At 46.6% G+C, this 18813-nt stretch overlaps 1 protein-coding gene across 1 annotated transcript in view; it reads left to right on the forward strand.

Annotated features, from left to right (window-relative positions):
* Nucleotides 1-18813, forward strand: part of INPP5D (inositol polyphosphate-5-phosphatase D) — a 377227-nt gene that overhangs the window by 203149 nt on the left and 155265 nt on the right. Inside the window, exon 12 of the mRNA XM_033958845.1 lies at nt 4165-4361. Within this exon, the coding sequence (XP_033814736.1) occupies nt 4165-4361 (197 nt within the window). The remainder of the gene's footprint in view (nt 1-4164; nt 4362-18813) is intronic.

An 18813-nucleotide genomic window follows, 5' to 3' on the forward strand; every position in this document is an offset into this window, starting at 1 on the left:
TGCCGTTATAAATTACTAGCTTGGTGCCTTACATTTTATGTCTAAATTTTAGCACCATTTATAAAATTGCTCCCTGTGTGGATAGTTAAGTTGAAAATTCTTCCAGACCACTCCGTCACTGGATAATACCCAGGCGGGATTGAGGGCGAGGCATGGGCATTCTACCCAACTGTATGAAAAGCAATGAGAGTCAGTTTTCTATTTCATAGCTATGTGTTTAATCTAGGGCAGCAATAGGACTAACCTAAATTAAACCATTTGGCTATACCAGGGGTCTGCAACCTTTAAGACATAAAGAGCCACTTGGACCCGTTTTCGAAAAGAAAAAAAAAACTTGGAGCCGCAAAACCATTATAAAACAAATCTAACACTGCATATATTGTTTCTTATCTTAATGCTATATACAGGATCACTAAATTGAAAATAAAATCATTTTTCCTACCTTTGCTATTTGGTGATTTCATGAGTCTCTGGTTGCACTTTCTTCTTCTGACTGTGCATCCAATCTTTCTTCCTTTCTTTCAGCCTCCTGTATGTTTCCTCTCCTCCAGACCTCATTCTCTCCCCCAACTTTTTCTTTCTGTCTCCCTGTTCCCCCTTCTTTCTGTCTCCGTGCCGTCCCCCAAGCCACTCGGTTTGCTGCCACCGCAATCGGGGAACAGCCCCAAGCCACCACCGTCCCAAGCTTTCCCTGCAGAAGTGTTGCGCTGACCAGCATTCCGCTCCCTGACGTCAATTCTGACGTAGGAGAGGAAGTTCCGGGCCAACAAGGCATTTCTCCTCATTCCATCCAGCCTGAGCCCCATCTCTCCTTGATCCAGCATTTCCCTTCTGTGTCTGTCAGAATTACCATTCCACCTATTTTCCAGCATCACCCTTCTTTGTGTCCATCTCACCTATATCCCTATCTCACCACTTTTTCAGAATCTTCATTTCTCTCTGTCCTTATCTTTACGCCATGTTCACCATTTGCCCTTTCAATGTCTTTATCTCCCCCCACACACTTTTTCAGCATTACTTCTATGTCTCTATTTCACCTCCTCTTCATGTCCCCTCTGTATCTCTATCCTTATTCAGTAGGTCCTGCTTACCCTTTCTCTTCTTTGTGTCACTATCTCCATTTTCAGCTTTCCCCCCTTTTCCTTTGTTACTGCACCCTGTAGCTAGAATCTTTCCACCCTCCCTCCACTCAGGCCCAGCCCAGTATGAAATATTTCCTTTTGTTTCCCTCCCCTCTCTCTTTCTTTCTCTCTTCCCCTCCCTCACCCACGAGTCCTGCATCTGGCCCTCTCCCTTCTACCTGCACCTGGCAACACCCCCCTGCTCCGCGGCTCTCTTCAGCAACTTGTCAGCAGCAGTGATCAAGACAAGCTGCCGACATCGAGGCCTTCCCTCTACGAGTCCCGCCTTTGTGGAAAAAGGAAGTTGAAACAAGCGGGACTCGCAGAGGGTAGGCCCCGACGTCAGAAGCTTGTGTCGATCGCTGCTGCTGAGTTGCCGAAGAGAGCCGCGGAGCAGGGGATGTGGCCGGAAGCAGGTAGAAGGGAGAGGGAGATAGGAAGGCTGTAGATCTCCGGAGCATGACACCGACCCCGGCCAGGATGATTTCTTTTTCAGGCGTGCACCTTACAAGTCCAGCGTCGCGGCGGGAAATAGCCATGCTGAGTAGTGAGCTCAGCACTACACAGATGAAAGCCTTGCTTGCTGATTGGTCCGGCGGCACGGCGAGGCGGGGCCGCCGGACCAATCAGCAAGCAAGGCTTTCATCTGTGTATGTGCTGAGCTCACTGCTCAGCATGGCTATTTCCCGCCGCGACGCCGGACTTTTAAGTTGCATGCCTGCGTGACACACTACCGGAGCCGCAGCAAAGGTGGAAAAGAGCCGCATGCGGCTCTGGAGCCGCAGGTTGCCGACCCCCGGGCTATACAGTAGTGGACTGAATATTGCTATTATCTGTAGAGCAGCAGCAGAAACCGTCTCTTCATATGTTCAATCCCACAGCTTCAACAGAAAGCGGCACGAAATACACCTAAGAAAAATACTGATATGGGGTTTCAGTACTGATTTGAATGTTCCTATTCCAAAAGTTTTACAATCTAAGGACCGTTTTTTAATGGGGCTCTTTTCCCAGTTCTCATCTACAGGAAAATATTTAGTCAATGAGGCTGTAAGTTTGAATACAGGAAAGCTAAGTGACTTGTTCAAATTCACACATTGGCTAGAGGAATCAATCCAGGGTCTCTGGGATCTGCTCTAATCACGATGCAAGAGTACCGCATTTAAAATGCAGTCTTATTTATCTGTTATGTATCTGTAATCTGCTTTAACCTGTTACATCAAGGCACAACTTAAACTTAAGGGCAACAATGCACTATTTGCAATGACTGCTTCATGAAAACTAGAGGAAATCATGCCTCATCATGTTCTATTAACCTACAAGAGCACTAATATGAAGTATCTAGACTCTTGGGTTCTATGTCTATCAGTTTGGGGGTTTTGTTCAGAAAGAGGCCTAATTGCTAAAGCTTACAGGCATTTTTTCGTGTGAACACTTCTATACTGTGTCAGACCAATGGTCCATCTAGCCCAGTATCTTGTTTCCAACAGTGGTCAATCCAGGTCACAAGTACCTGGCAGAAACCCAAATAGTAGCAACATTCCATGCTACTAATCCCAGGGCAAGCAGTTTGTCGCAATAGGAAACTATAGACTTTTCCTCCAGGAGCTTGTCCAAACCTTTTTTAAACCCAGATACACTAGCCACTGTCACCACATCTTCTGGCAATGAGTTCCAGAGCTTAACTATTCATTGAGTGAAAAAAATAGTCCCTCCTATTTGTTTTAAAAGTATTTCAGTGTAATTTTATTGAGTATTCCCTAATCTTTGTCATTTCTGAAAGAGTAAAAATTCAATTCACTTTTATCCATTCTACACCACTCAGGATTTTGTAAACTTCAATCATATCTTCCCTCAACTGTCTCTCTTCCAAACTGAAGAACCATAATTTCTTTAGCCTTTCCTTATAAGAGAGGAGTTCTAGCCCCTTAATCATAGTGACATAGTAGATGACGGCAGATAAAGACCCAAATGGTCCATCCAGTCTGCCCAACTTGATTCAATTTAAATTTTTCCTTCTTAGCTATTTCTGGGCAAGAATCCAAAGCTCTACCCAGTACTGTGCTTGGGTTCCAACTGCCAAAATCTCCGTCAAAACCAACTCCAGCCCATCTACACCCTCTCAGCCATTGAAGCCCTCCCCAGCCCATCCTCTCCCAAACGGCCATATACAGACATGCACAGACCATGCAAGTCTGCCCAGTACTGTCCTTAGTTCAATATTTAATATTATTTTCTGATTCTAGATCCTCTGTGTTCATCACACGCTTTTTTGAACTCCCGTCACCATTTTCCTCTCCACCACCTCTCTCGGGAGCACATTCCAGGCATCCACCACGCCATCCGTAAAGTAGAATTTCCTAACATTGCTGTTGAATCTCATTATGGTTGTTCTTATTTGAACCTTTTTTGCTATATCTTTTTTTGGAATATGGTGACCAGAATTGAACATAGTATTCAAGGTGAGGGTATGAGCTAAAAGTTAGTTCATGAACCAATGGTGATCTTCTGTCAAAGCATGTCAAATCATCAACAATGGACTTTTTGTCACAATCTAAAGCTTTTTGGATCCTTTTCCTCAATGCAGTTAGTGGGGATGGCAGACCTGCTTTTCCATTGATACTAGTATTTTTAAATTTATCATGACAGAGACCACTGTGACAATTTATCTTGCAAACTTAAATTTTTAGTCACACAATGGAATGGATCAAGAATAGCCTAAGATGAAAGAAAGTCAAGAAAGTGGTGGTGAATGGCATGATCAAGTAAACTGGATGCGGAAAGAAGGGAGACGGGATGACAGTTAAAAAGACAGGTGGAGTCTAGAAAAGATTTCTTGCTGATGGATTTACTAAGAAAAGAAGTTCATTGAAATATGACTCCAGTCAGTTTTCAGTGCATGAATGTGTAAGTGTGTGCACATCTGTATTTCTATATGTAAGGAAGAAATGAAAAAGGATAGTTGAACAGAGCTTTTATCATTAACAGAAATCTCTTGCAGTTTTATTCAGAGTCATTCTGACCTAATTTTATTCTGATGTCACAGGTGATGCACCACCCCCAAAGAAGATCACATCCTGGTTCCTCTCCAAGGGACAGGGAAAGACCAGAGATGACACAGCAGATTATATTCAACATGATATCTATGTAATTGGAACTCAGGAAGATCCTTTGGGTGAGAAGGAATGGGTTGAGATCCTGACACGTTCCTTACGTGAAATCACTGGTACTGATTTTAAACTGGTAAGATTCCTGTCAACAAGAAATGTCACTCAAAGATCTGTGAAAAAGAGAGAGGTTTGATCCATTTTCAATGGCAGACTGGGTTTGAGGGAACAGATCTGGTTTTAGAGATTTCAGAGGATTGATGGATATCCTGTATATCTGATACATACGACAAAAACCTTAGGTCTGGTATTGTGACTTGACAGTGGTTTTGTACTACTATGGAGAAGCCCAAGCTTGTATCATGTATCCATTAGGGTTTGGTTATGTTGCTGAGTAAGGTAATAAACTAAAGACTGACACAAAAAAGTACAAAAGGACTCAGAGATGGTGGAGAATTCTCTTCTCCTCCCACCCCTTAGTCAGCCAAAGAACTTGATTTGGCTAGCATGGCCATCAGAAAAAGATTTATTAAATGAGATGTAATTAAGTTTCTTGATGATAGCCTATGTTGTGCATGTCAGCACAACCACCACACCCAACACAATTACAGATCCCTCAGCCCTTTTCCATCTCCAAATGCATTTCTGTGTAGCCCTCCTGTCTAGATCTCTAAATGAATATCTGGGCCTACTTACTCTAGCAGAATGTAGTCAGTCCTTGTAGGCTACTAGAAGTCAGACTTACTGACAGGGCTGATTCAAGGCATTAGGTAGAGTAGGCAAACCATCAACTCTGTACTTTCCCTTTCCTACCCAGTTAACTTTCAGGGCCCTAGCCTGCTTTCTAAGATTTTGATAATTAACCATCATGACCATCATAGAACAGTCCTGTAAAAATGCATAAACATCATAGGGGTAATTCTATGAAGAGGGTGCTGGGTAAGACAAAGGGTAGATCTAGCCCATCTAGTCCTTTTTCCAACAGTGGCCAGTCCAGACACAAGCAGTGGCTATCCCCAGGTCTACCTTAACAGTGATTTATGTACTTGTTCTCTAGGAATTTGTCCAATCCTTTTTTAAACCCAGCTACATTAACTGATTTACCAATTGTCCCAACAATGACGTCTAGAGCTTAACTATTTTCTCCTGTATGTTTTAAATATGCTACTCTGTAACTTCATGGAATGTACCATAGGTTTATGTACTTTTTGATAAACTATTGATTTGTATTTACTTGTTCCACTCCAATCAGGATTTTATAGACTATCTTCTCCAGGGAAAAGAGACCCAGTTTCTCCAATCTCTCAGCGTATGAAAGGTTTTCCATCTGATAAAGGGGATGGAAAACCTTTCATACGCTGAGAGATTGGAGAAACTGGGTCTCTTTTCCCTGGAGAAGAGGAGACTTAGAGGGGATATGAAAGAGACTTACAAGATCATGAAGGGCATACAGAGAATAGAGAGGGACAGATTCTTCAAACTTTCAAATAATAAAAGAACAAGAGGGCATTCAGAAAAGTTGAAAGGGGACAGATTCAAAACGAATGCTAGGAAGTTCTTCTTTACCCAACGTGTGGTGGACACCTGGAATGCACTTCCAGAGAGCATAATAGGGCAGAGTACGGTACTGTGGTTCAAGAAAGGATTGGACAATTTCCTGCTGGAAAAGGGGATAGAGAGGTATAGATAGAGGATTAATGCACAGGTCCTGGTCCTGTTGGGCCGCCGCGTGAGTGGACTGCTGGGCACGATGGACCTCAGGTCTGACCCAGCAGAGGCATTGCTTATGTTCTTATTTCCCCTCAGCTGTCTCCTTTCCAAGCTGAAGAGCCCTAAACTCTTTAGCCTTTCCTCATATAAGTCAATTCATCCTCTTAATCATTTTGGTTTTCCTTCTGTGTACCTTTTCCAGTTCCACTGCATCTTTTTTAAGAAGCAGTGACCAGAATTGCACACAATACTCAAGATGCAGTCTCACCATAGAGCGATACAGAGGCATTACGATATTCTCTGTTACACAGAAACAGAGAAAAATGAGGCAGATAAAGACTTGGAGTCGATATTCAAAGTAATTTAACCAGCCAGAAACAGTTTCAGGCTGGTTAAATCATCGGTTCAGGGCTAACCACTTTTTAGTAGCACATAACTGGTAGTGCTGCTGAAAATAACTGGTTAGCACTGAACTGAAAACCAGCTATGTTGGAGGTATTCCAGAGAGGAATCAGCATTTGGTCAGTTAAGTGCCAATATTCAGCATTTAATTGGCCAGATAAACCACATACATAGGGATGCATAAAAGTCAATCCTATCTTTGGGCTCCTTTTATTAAGCAGCGGTCGAAGTTTCTACATGGTCTGGTGAGGTAACTGCGCTCACACTCATAGGAATTCTATGAGCATCAAAGTAGATACCTCATTTATCCATAGCTGGATAAATGCTGAATATCGCACTTAACCAGCTTTATGTAGCCAGCTCTAGAAAACCAGAAAGCAATGTTACTTACCGTAACAGTTGTTATCCAGGGACAGCAGGCAGCTATTCTCACTAGTGGGTGATGTCATCAGACAGAGCCCCGGTACGGACGTCTCACAAGCACGTGTTGCTTGTAGAAACTTAAAGTTTCTAGATGCCCGCACCGCGCATGCGCCGGTGCCTTCCTGCCCGGAGATCCGGGCGTGTCTCCTCAGTTCAGGTAGCTAGCCTGAGAAGCCAACCCAGGGGAGGTGGGTGGGACGTGAGAATAGCTGCCTGCTGTCCCTGGATAACAACTGTTACGGTAAGTAACATTGCTTTATCCCAGGACAAGCAGGCAGGTATTCTCACTAGTGGGTGACCTCCAAGCTAACCTCAGTGGGATGGAGGGGGAGTTGGCGACTTAAGAGAATAAATTTTTCAATACTGTTTGGCCAAACTGTCCATCCCGTCTGGAGAGCGTATCCAGACAATAATGTGAGGTGAATGTGTGAACCGAGGACCAGGTGGCAGCCTTACAAATTTCCTCGATTGGTGTTGATCTGAGGAATGCTACTGAGGCTGCCATTGCTCTGACCTTATGGGCTGTGACCTTACAAGGAAGTGATAATCCAGCCTGGGCATAGCAGAAAGAGATACAAGCCGCCATCCAATTAGAGATGGTGCGCTTTGATACGGGTCTTCCCAACTTGTTAGGATCGAAGGAGACAAAAAGTTGAGGAGTGGTTCTGTGTGGCTTGGTGCGATCCAGGTAGAAAGCCAAGGCACGTTTACAGTCTAGAGTGTGAAGGGCCGATTCTCCGTGGTGAGAATGGGGCTTAGGGAAGAATACTGGAAGTACAATGGATTGGTTGAGGTGAAATTCGGAGACCACCTTAGGCAGGAATTTCGGGTGAGTGCGGAGGACCACCTTGTCATGATGGAATACTGTGAATGGTGGATCCGCCATCAATGCCTGGAGTTCGCTGACTTTGCGAGCGGACGTAAGGGCTACAAGAAAAAGCACTTTCCAGGTGAGATACTTAAGAGGGGCCCTGTTGAGTGGTTCAAACGGGGGCTTCATGAGACGGGAAAGGACTACATTGAGGTCCCAAACTACTGGGGGTGGTTTGAGAGGAGGGTTAACATGGAAGAGTCCTTTCATAAATCTGGCGACCACCGGATGGGCCGAGAGGGGTTTCCCTTGTAGGGGCTGGTGGAACGCCGCAATAGCGCTCAGGTGGACTCGTATGGATGTGGACTTGAGCCCAGATTGAGATAGGTGTAGGAGATAGTCCAGCACGGAGGATAAGGAAGCTCGCTGAGGTTCCTTTGACTTAGAAACACACCATGAGGAGAATCTGGTCCATTTCTGGAAGTAGCATTGTCGAGTGGCGGGCTTCCTGGAAGCTTCCAAGACCTCCCTCACTTCTTGTGAGAATTGGTGAGGGGTTACGTTGAGAGGAACCAAGCTGTCAGGTGGAGAGACTGCAGGTTGGGATGAAGTAGTGATCCTTGATGTTGAGTAAGTAGTGAAGGAAACACTGGAAGTGGTACTGGTTCCCTGCTGCTGAGTTGAAGTAGGAGGGAGAACCAAGGTTGTCTGGGCCACCGAGGAGCTATTAGAATCATGGTGGCCCGTTCGAGTTTCAGCTTGACCAGAGTCTTCTGGATCAGCGGGAATGGTGGGAACGCATATAGAAATCGTTTCCCCCAGTTCAGTAGAAAAGCATCTGCCTCGAGGCGATGAGGAGTGTAGATCCTGGAGCAAAACTGAGGCAGTTTGGAGTTGTGGGGAGCCGCAAAGAGGTCTATCTGAGGCGTCCCCCATTGCGTGAAGATTTGGTGAAGGGGACTGGAATGGAGAGTCCATTCGTGCGGTTGTAGCAGACGGCTTAGCTTGTCTGCTAGGACGTTGTTCTCCCCCTGGATGTATACTGCTCTGAGTATGGCGTTGTGGCGCACCGCCCAGTCCCAGACTCGTAGAGCTTCCTGGCAAAGGAGGGCCGAGCCCGTGCCTCCTTGCTTGTTGATATAATACATGGCGGCCTGATTGTCTGTGCGAATGAGGATTACCATGTCGTGAAGTAGGTGCTGGAAAGCTTGGAGCGCATTGAAGATGGCTCTGAGTTCCAGTAGATTGATTTGGTGTAGTCTTTCCGCACTGGTCCAGAATCCTTGGGTGCGGAGACCGTCCAGGTGGGCCCCCCATGCATAGTTCGACGAATCGGTTGTGAGAACTTTCTGATGGGGGGGAGAGTGCATCAGCAAACCTCTGGATAGATTCGAAGAGGTCATCCACCAAAGTAGAGACTGCCGAAGAGCAGGTGTGACTGAGATGTGTTTGGATAGTGGATCGGACGTCTGATTCCACTGTGATGCCAGGGTCCACTGGGGGATCCTGAGGTGGAGTCTGGCAAAGGGTGTCACATGTACTGTGGAGGCCATATGGCCCAGGAGCACCATCAGTTGTCTCGCCGGTAGGGTTTGGCGAGTAGACACCGACTGGCAGAGATGAAGGAGGGACTCCATGCGTTGCAGGGGCAGGAATGCTCGGAGTCGGGTGGTGTCCAGGACCGCTCCGATGAAGGGGAGGGACTGGGTGGGTCGTAGATGAGACTTGGAAAAGTTGATCTCGAAGCCCAAATTTTGGAGGAAGTAGGTTGTAGCCAAGGCCGCCGAAGTGACCTCTGGGGCTGACGGGGCCTTGATGAGCCAGTCGTCGAGGTATGGGAACACCTGTAGACCCCTGTCCCGGAGTGCTGCGGCCACTACCACCAGGCACTTTGTGAAGACTCTGGGGGATGAAGATAGGCCGAATGGTAGCACTCGATACTGTAGGTGCAGATTTCCCACCCGAAATCTGAGGAACTTTCGGGAGGCCGGGTGAATGGGGATGTGAGTGTAGGCCTCCTTGAGATCCAGGGAGCATAACCAGTCGTTCTGCTCGAGGAGGGGGTATAGAGAAGCCAAAGTCAGCATGCGAAACTTCTCTTTGACCAGAAACTTGTTGAGGGCCCGAAGGTCTAAAATGGGTCGCAGGTCGCCCGTTTTCTTCGGGACGAGGAAGTACCGGGAGTAGAACCCTCGGTTCAATTGGTCTGACGGGACCGGCTCGACAGCCCGAAGCTGAAGTAAGGTTTGGACTTCCTGAAGAAGAAGGGCGGTCTGCGTCGAGCTTGAAGGATACTCTCTTGGAGGATGGTCCGGGGGGACCCGGTGGAATTGAAGAGAGTATCCTTCTCTTATGATGGTGAGGACCCATAGGTCCGTGGTTATGGCTTCCCATCGATGGTAAAAAAGATGGAGGCGGCCCCCTATGGGAGAGGCCGAGGTTATGCTCCCGGGAGGGGCGTCAAAAGGGCTGGGGAGCCTTAGGTACAGCCGGTGGCTGAGGTTTTTGCTGAGACTTCTGGGGAGGTTGTCTCTTCGCAGGCTGTCTCGCAGCAGGCATTTGTCTGGGCATGTAATGCCGCTGGTAAATCAGGGGTGGCCTGGAAGGTCGAGACTGTTGAGGTTTGGGTTTGGGCCGCAGGATGGATTGAAAAGATTTTTCATGATCCGACAGCTTCTTGGTAACAGTTTCGATAGACTCATCGAACAGGTCGGCTCCAGCACATGGTACGTTGGCGAGTCTGTCCTGGAGGTTGGGATCCATATCGATTGTACGGAGCCATGCCAGGCGACGCATAGCTACCGCGCTTGCGGCGGCGCGTGCCGAGAGTTCGAATGCATCGAAGGAGGATTGCATCAGCTGGAGGCGTAATTGGGAGAGGGAGGCTACCACTTCCTCGAACTCGAATCGAGCTTGGTTGTCTATGAACGGAGTGAACTTGCGGAGCACCGGCAAGAAGAACTCCAGATAGGAAGAGAAGAAGAAATTGTAGTTCAGCACCCGTGACGCCATCATGGAATTTTGGTAGAATTTTCTACCAAATTTGTCCATCGTTCTCCCCTCTCGGCCCGGCGGTACAGAGGCGTAGACCTGGGAGGGATGAGAGCGTTTAAGGGAGGACTCGACCAGTAGGGATTGGTGGGAGAGTTGAGGGCCCTCGAACCCTTTATGGTGCACGATGCGGTATCGAGCATCGAGTTTGCTGGGGATCGCCGGTATGGAATACGGTGTTTCGAAGCACTGCATGAAGGTCTGGTCCAGTAATTTGTGCAGGGGGAGCCGAAGCGACTCCGTGGGAGGGTTAGGTAAATGCATGGTGTCCAGATACTCTTTGGAGTATCGGGAGCCCGTGTCAAGGGTCACATCCAGATCATCCGCCATTTGTCGGAGGAATGATGAGAAGGACAATTGTTCCGCCAGCGTCGGTCTGTGGGACGGGCTGGAGGAGGAGGAGGCCTCCAGGTCCATGGACATCGGGGAGTGGCAAGGAGAATCGGGCACCGATGTCTCCTCGTACTCCGGGCCCCCCGGGGGGGACACCTCTGATGAGGAGTATCCCCTACGTTGCAGTTTTTTCTGCGGTGACACCTCCGAATGGCGTGAGGAGTGCCAGGATGAGTGTCTCGATCGGTGCCCGTCTCGGTGGCGGGACGGGGATCGGGATCGTCTGTGCATCGCATGGTCTCCCGAGGCCCCCAAGTGGATAGGGCTGGAAGCGGTGGATCGCAACTGGGTTTGCGATGCGGGTTCTTGCGATGCTACCCAAGTCTGGTAAGGAGTACGGAGGAACTCTTCCTGACTATGCCCAGGGCTTCGAGTATCGATCGGAGGTCTGGTCCCATGTTGGCGCGGAGGCGTAATGGGTTCTAATGGCGGCATATCGGTAAGCGAGGCTTGCCGCATGGGCATCGCCGCCCTCCCCCGTTCGTCCTCGTCGGTTGTCGAGGTCGAACGGTGTGGGGGAGGGGGAGGGGCGGACCGCCCCTTTGGACCGGTACCGGGAGGTCACCCTGTATGGCAGCGATGAGCCCGGGTCCGATGGTCTGCATGAGCTCAACGAATTGAGCTTCCAGCACGGACCGTAGCGAAGCCGATAAGGAGGGATCCGCACCGAAAGGGGGTCCTCCTGCACGGACATCGCGCTCCTTCGAGGCCGAGTGCTTCTGCTTAGTAGCTTTCGGCACTTTGATGACCACTGGTGGCACTGTGGAAGGAAGAGGTACCTGAACCGAGGAGACCGGGGCAGGCACCGACGTCGAGCTCGTGGATGGTGTCGGGGTGAGCGATGCCGGTTTCACCACACTCGATGCAGGAGGGGTCGATACCGGTTTAGCCCGAACCGGGGAGGTATCAGATGAAGTGGAGGCTGAGGGATCCTTAGCTGCGTCCATCTTGAACATCGATTCCCACAATAGGCAACGCCGCTTGAATGAGCGTGCCGTAAGGGTAGAGCAAGGCCTGCACGATTTCGGGATGTGGTCAGGGCCCAAACACTGCAAACAGCGCCAGTGAGGGTCCGTGAGTGAAATCGCGCGTTGGCACTTGCTGCACTTTTTAAACCCGGTGATTGGCCGGGACATAGGCCGGAAAATCTCCGCCGCGAGGTCGAAGCCAGTGGGCCTGAGCCACGTGGCCGGCCCGTTCGACCCGCCGGAGGAAATAATCTTCTTTTTTTTTTTTTTTTTTTTTTTAACTGAAAAAGAAAAGTACTGTTAACTGTAATTAAAAGAAAGCGAAAACGCGGACAAGGAAGGCAAATTTAACTGAATTCAGCTAGCGCATGATGAAGTTGAACTTCTCAGCTCCGCGGAAAAGAAAGAACTGAGGAGACACGCCCGGATCTCCGGGCAGGAAGGCACCGGCGCATGCGCGGTGCGGGCATCTAGAAACTTTAAGTTTCTACAAGCAACACGTGCTTGTGAGACGTCCGTACCGGGGCTCTGTCTGATGACATCACCCACTAGTGAGAATACCTGCCTGCTTGTCCTGGGATAAATTTAATGCTGGTAACCAGATGTGGCCCAGCATTGAATTTCTGGGTTTAATGCCAGTGGGCACTAAAAATCAATTATTGGCATTAATTGGCAACAATTTGGTTTTGTGCACACATTCTATGAAGATGGGTGCCGAAATCTTTTAGTATGCTATTGAAAAGGGGACATGGCCATGGGAGGAGCAAGGGTGGGTCAAGGCATTCACTAAAGAGACGCACATTATGATAGACTTCAGAGGATCCATGCCTGGTTTACATGTGAGAATTTATACCAGGTTTTAATTGGGTTAAATCCTTATATCCAAATTTGGGCATGGATCCCGGTGCTACATGTTCACTTAGCAGTATTATAAACACGTTACGTTTCTGTTAAGTGGTCTAGAGAAAACCATAACCTTATTCAAGTTCAAATATCATGGTCTAATTATACGACACAAAACCCAGGCTAATGAGAAATATCTTTATTATGAAAATAGAAAAATATAATTCACAAGCCAGCTGCAGAATCTAAATATTGTTCAAAATATCTAATTACACAAATGAAACTCAGTACATGATTATCACAATCTAATGGTTAGACAACTAAGTAAAACTTCTTGTTAAACACACACTATTCCTTATAATAATAATCCCTGATTAGCAAATGATTATATTATCACCCAGATAACTTTTCAACCCTTTACCTTTATCAATGATTCCTATCTAATTCCCAAGCTAATAAAAGTAATTTCCGTATGCTCACCCTTAATTAGCCTCTCCGGCACAATTAGGTGGAAGAAAACTTCGTGTCAGCTGGAAGACGTCAGGAATACCGTTGTAAAAGTTACACGTGTTGAAGATCCTTGATGAGGCTATAAATCATCAGCAATAAGTTCCGTTTATCTGTGCTAAGTTCAGAACAGTTTTTAAATGTCCGAATTTCTATCTCTTAGGCAGAGAATCACACAAGGTAACTTACAGGTCTAATTATTGAAAGAAAAAGTTTACAATTAGAACATCTGTGAGCAGATCTGAGCTTCCCCGGACCTTATCACAGACTAACTAATTATTAATTAATTAGCACCTTTCTTTTCTTGAATCTCATCAGATGACTTCCTCGGACCAATCCAGAAACAGAACTTGATGAATAGCCTTTCTGTATAAAGTATCATGTATGCTGGAAGACCCAGGGCCGTTAGACAGATAAGAACAGAATAATTTCTTCAAGATTCACACTGTCCCATTATTAAAGCACAGATGAATGCCCTTGAATAGCAACATTCGGGTTCATCCCCATAATGCATCATTCTTCTTACTTCTTGCAAAATTCATGCTGGAAAGTTGCTTGCAGAGAGATATTCTTGAAACAATGGTTCAGGCTTGATGACATCATGGAGGCCTAACCTTCAGGTGTGAATACGGAAATATCCCTACAGTCCCCCCTTCCTTTTGGAAAGGTACCGACTACACGCCTTCCCCAGGTTACCAGTACTGTGGAACGAAACGATACTTCAATTCGAATAAATTTCCTGCGTTCAGCGGATCCACACATTTTGGAGCTACGGTATGCCAATGTTCCAGAAGGGGGTCCCACAGACCGTGAGATTGTCAGCGTTCCCAAGGAACAAATATCTGACATTGTTCTCCAGGCTGACCATTTGGAGATTGTTCTGAAGTCTACGTTCCCCGTGCCAGATCCACCTCAAGAGACTGTCCAAGACCCGACCTCATCTGTTTCCAGTTCTTTGACCTCTCATCCTCGTCTACTGGCTGTACTTCACCAGGATGATACTGACTTGTTTGTTGATGTTCACCTGCACGGTTCTGTCCCAGTTCAAGCTCAACTGCTACTCCAGAGTGACATCTCCATGATTAGTGAATCTTTTTACTGTCAACTTCAGCGAACCACATCAGTTCCGTTTGTTCGGCGCCACTCTACTCACCTACCTATACAAGGTCAGGGGGTCAAGCCTCTTGTTGGGGTTTGTAGCCTTCCGCTGACCCTGGGTTCTAAGACTTTCACTCATCACTTTTCTGTGGTGAAAGGCCTACACACCTCCTTGTGTTTGGGATCAGAATGTCTTGTTCGTCTAGGAGTCTACGTTGATTTGGTGAACGGTGTGCTTTGGAGCAGATTGCAAGGCACCCCGGTAGAAAATGTGGACCTGATGGATGGTTTGAAGGCTGGACAACTTCTTCCTCAAGTTTGTGAAGTGGTTTGTGCTGAAGACGTCAAGATTCCTGGCCTTGTGCAGGATTTTGCTCTACCTCTTCGTTTGGCCCATGGTCAACGCATGCTTGATGATATTGGCTTTTTCAACCCGAATTCCTCTTTTCTCGAGCATGGTCTTTCTTTAGGTGCTTTACCATGTCTTGAAGTACCTACCTCTTCTTTCCATGTATTGATTGTCAATGCTCAACCTACGGAAGTCTTTCTCTCCGCTGGAGAACATTTGGGTTTTCTAGTGGGTGAATCTTTTCCTGATGTTGAGGTAACATTGCCTATCATTGGCAGCTTGTCTTCCATTGTTGACCCCTGCCAGGGGGGGGATATACTGGACCATATTTTTACCTCACCTAAAGGACTCATTTCACTGGACTTCCTTTGGCCATATGATGCAACGACTTCCCATGTAACAGTGGAGAATGATTTTTTGATTTTATCCAGGAAGTTAGCTCTGTCTGATCAATCTAAAGCGGTGAATGCCATTGAGTTTTCATCTTTGCAAGAACAGATTGAGGACCAAGTGGAAATCTCTTCCAACCAACCTTTTTCAAAGTTTGATGCTATGGTAAAGGAACAAGTGGACCTTGCTGATGCGTGCTCTTCTGATGAAGAAAAGGCTCAGTTCACACAGTTGTTGTACAAGTATCGAGACCTTTTTGCAGTGGATTCTTATGACACTGGACTGACTGATCTACATGTGACCAAGATTCCTACGGATCTCCACAGTAAGCCCGTCTTCGTACGTCAGTATAAGATTCCTTTGGCCTCGTATGAGTCCGTGCAAGAGATACTTGATACCCTGGAAACTAGGGGTATCATTAGGCTTTGCAACAGTACATACAACTCACCCTTGTGGCCAATCCTGAAGAAGAATAACAGTTGGAGAATTGCCTTGGACTACCGACAGCTAAACAAGCGGGTACCCTTGTCTAGGTGGCCTATGGCCCATCTTGACCAGAGCTTGACTACCATCAAAGGAGCTAAGTATTTTACCAGCTTGGATTTAGCTTCTGGATTTTGGACAGTTCCTGTACATCCACCGGATCAATACAAACTAGCATTTACCTTTGGGAAGAAACAGTACACGTGGAATAGAACACCTTTTGGTTTTCTGAACTCTCCAGCTGAGTTCAATATATTTCTCCATAAAGCCCTTCCAGATGCGGAAGCTCGAGGAACTCTAGTCTATGTGGATGACATCCTGATCAAGAGTCCCACCTTTCAGAAACACCTGGAAGAGGTAGAACATGTGTTCCAACAATTGCAAAATGCAGGAGCTAAATTGACCCTTGCCAAAGGTCAATGGTGCCGAACATCTCTGAATTATTTAGGGTATGACATTTCCTCTGAAGGTCTTCGACCACAGAAGAAAAGGATACAGGCCCTACAACAGTTGAGGAAACCTACCAATTTGACGGAACTTCGTTCATTTTTAGGAATATGCAATTATTCTCGACAGTTCATAGATCAGTATGCAGAGATCTCTAGACCCTTGGTTGCCTTACTAAAGAAGGATGTACCTTGGACGTGGGGTCCTGAACAGGAAGATGCTATGCAAGAGATGAAAGATCAGCTTAGTAGCTTTCCTTGCTTGGCCTACCCTGAGAGTGGTCGTGAATTCTTCATCGACCTAGGATTCTCCAAACACTCTATGAGTGCTGTCCTGTACCAGAAATACGACTCTGACAAGCGTGTGGTGGCCTATGCAAGCAAAGGCTTCACCGATGTAGAGAAGAAGTATTCTGAATGTGAGAAAGCTCTACTGTCAACTGTTTGGGCTCTTCAACATTTTCGGAGTTATATCCAAGGAGAAAAACTCATTGTAGAGACTTGTCATCAACCCATTAGTTTCTTGGGTAGTGACAAGATCAAGACTGGTCGTGTCTCCAATAGCCGAATAGTCTCATGGACTTTGGCTCTCCAAGGATGGCCTTTACAGGTAAAGTATGCACTGAAACATCGTAACACAGTAGCCCAAGGGATAGCAGAATTGCATGATTGTACAGAACAAGATTCTCTTACAGGTATACCGGAACCTGAAGTTCCACCAGAAGAGGAGGAACCCCATCGTCATCATCTTTACGATGAACAGCTATGTGCCAATATACCTCAAGTCTACGTAGATGGCTGTGCCTTCCACCAGACCTCGACCCATAATTTGGTCGCAGGAGTAGGTGTAGTGTGGAATGTCGACACACCCATGGAAACCTTGAAGTATAGATTGGGTGCTAAAACCAACCAATACGCAGAGATTGTAGCAGCCTTGGTCGCTGTACAGTCTGCGGTACAGAAGGGGATCCCAGAACTGATTATCTGTACAGATTCTGATTATGTGCGTCAAAACTTTGTGTCTCACTTACCCGTGTGGAAAAAGAAGGACATGTTAAATTCCAAAGGAAAGCCTGTCCATCATGGCGACTTGATTCTAGCCTTAGATCAATTGGTACGAGACAATGACATGAACATCTACTGGAAGAAAGTGAAAGGTCATGCTAAAGTTAATAGTCATGACAAGATCGGAAATGACCTTGCGGATCAACTGGCCAAAGAAGGTGCTTTGTCAGGTGAACTATGGCAATGCCCTGAAGAGTTGTTTTCAATGGTACATGCTATTACTCGACGCCAAGCTAAACAGGTAGCTGAAACACCTGTAGTGCAGTGGGGTAATGATATTCCTTCCTTTGATCTTGTAACCGCTCAGAAGACCGATCTTATCCTGGGAAAGTTCTATAACTTCATACAGAATCCACAGGATCATCCATTGTCTGAAGACGATCAGAAGGATGAAGAACTTAGGATACTCTACACCTCCAGAGAGAAATTTTCGATTCATCAGAACCTGCTCACTCGGACGAGTAAGCATGGTATTGTGCAGTGGGTTGTACCCCGTGCATATCGAGGAATCATGTTGCAACATGCCCATGATGAACCTTGTGCAGGACATAGAGGTGAAGAAGTTACCTATGAGACACTGAAGCAAGTGGCCTATTGGCCTCATATGCGGCAAGATGTGCAGTTATATACGAGAGGTTGCTTGACTTGTTGCCAATTTCAACCCTCTACACCACTTCACCGAGCACCCTTGAGAAAGAAGGGTTTGGTCATGCCCTGGTCCGACATCCAGATTGACTGGATTGGCCCAGTGGTCCGTTCCTCCCGAGGTAATAAGTATATGTTGACTGTCACTTGTTTGTTTACAAAGTGGATTGAGTGCTTGCCTGCACCCAATTGTACGGCAGAGACTACCGCTACCTTGTTACTGAATCATGTGTTCAGTAGGTGGGGTTTGCCCATGAGAGTGGACTCAGACCAAGGATCACATTTCACTGCGGATGTGATGCGACACATGTGGAAGATGCTCGGAGTGAAAAGTAAATTGCACATAGCTTACCACCCTCAATCATCGGGACAAGTGGAAAGAGCGAATCGTACCATCATCACGATCCTGAAGAAGTACGTGTCTACCTCTGGTAAGAATTGGGACATGAAGTTACCTTTGGTACTGATGGCTATTCGTGCCACGCCTCACCGTTCTACGGGGGTGACGCCTTTTGAAATGATGACAGGTAGAGAAATGACATTACCAATTCATTTGTTGTATAGAACTAATGATGTAAATCTTTCTAGTGCTACTACTGCTCATGAATATGTCACCCATTTACGTAAACATTTACAGGGTGCATTTTCCTTTGCCCAGAAAAATCTGGAAATTGCTGCTAAAGGTAGAAAAGCCTATTATGATCATAGGACTACCACAAAGGAATACCAAATTGGCGACAAGGTATTCTATTACAATTTTGGCAAAACCAAGGCCAAAGAAAGTAAATTTTTGCTAAGTTGGCATGGTCCATTCCCTATAGTGGAAAAAGCTTCACCTGTGGCCTATCAAATTCGCATCAAATCAAATTCTCCAGGTGCAGATGTCCTTAAATGGGTCCACATTAATCAACTGAGACCATGTCATCCCAGTAAATTTGCCCAGGATGAAACCATTGTTGTGATGAAGACATTAACCTAGCAACAGCCTAGGCTGTTCTCTCTCT

Source organism: Geotrypetes seraphini, chromosome 9 (assembly GCF_902459505.1).
Source record: "Geotrypetes seraphini chromosome 9, aGeoSer1.1, whole genome shotgun sequence".
NCBI lineage: Eukaryota > Metazoa > Chordata > Amphibia > Gymnophiona > Dermophiidae > Geotrypetes > Geotrypetes seraphini.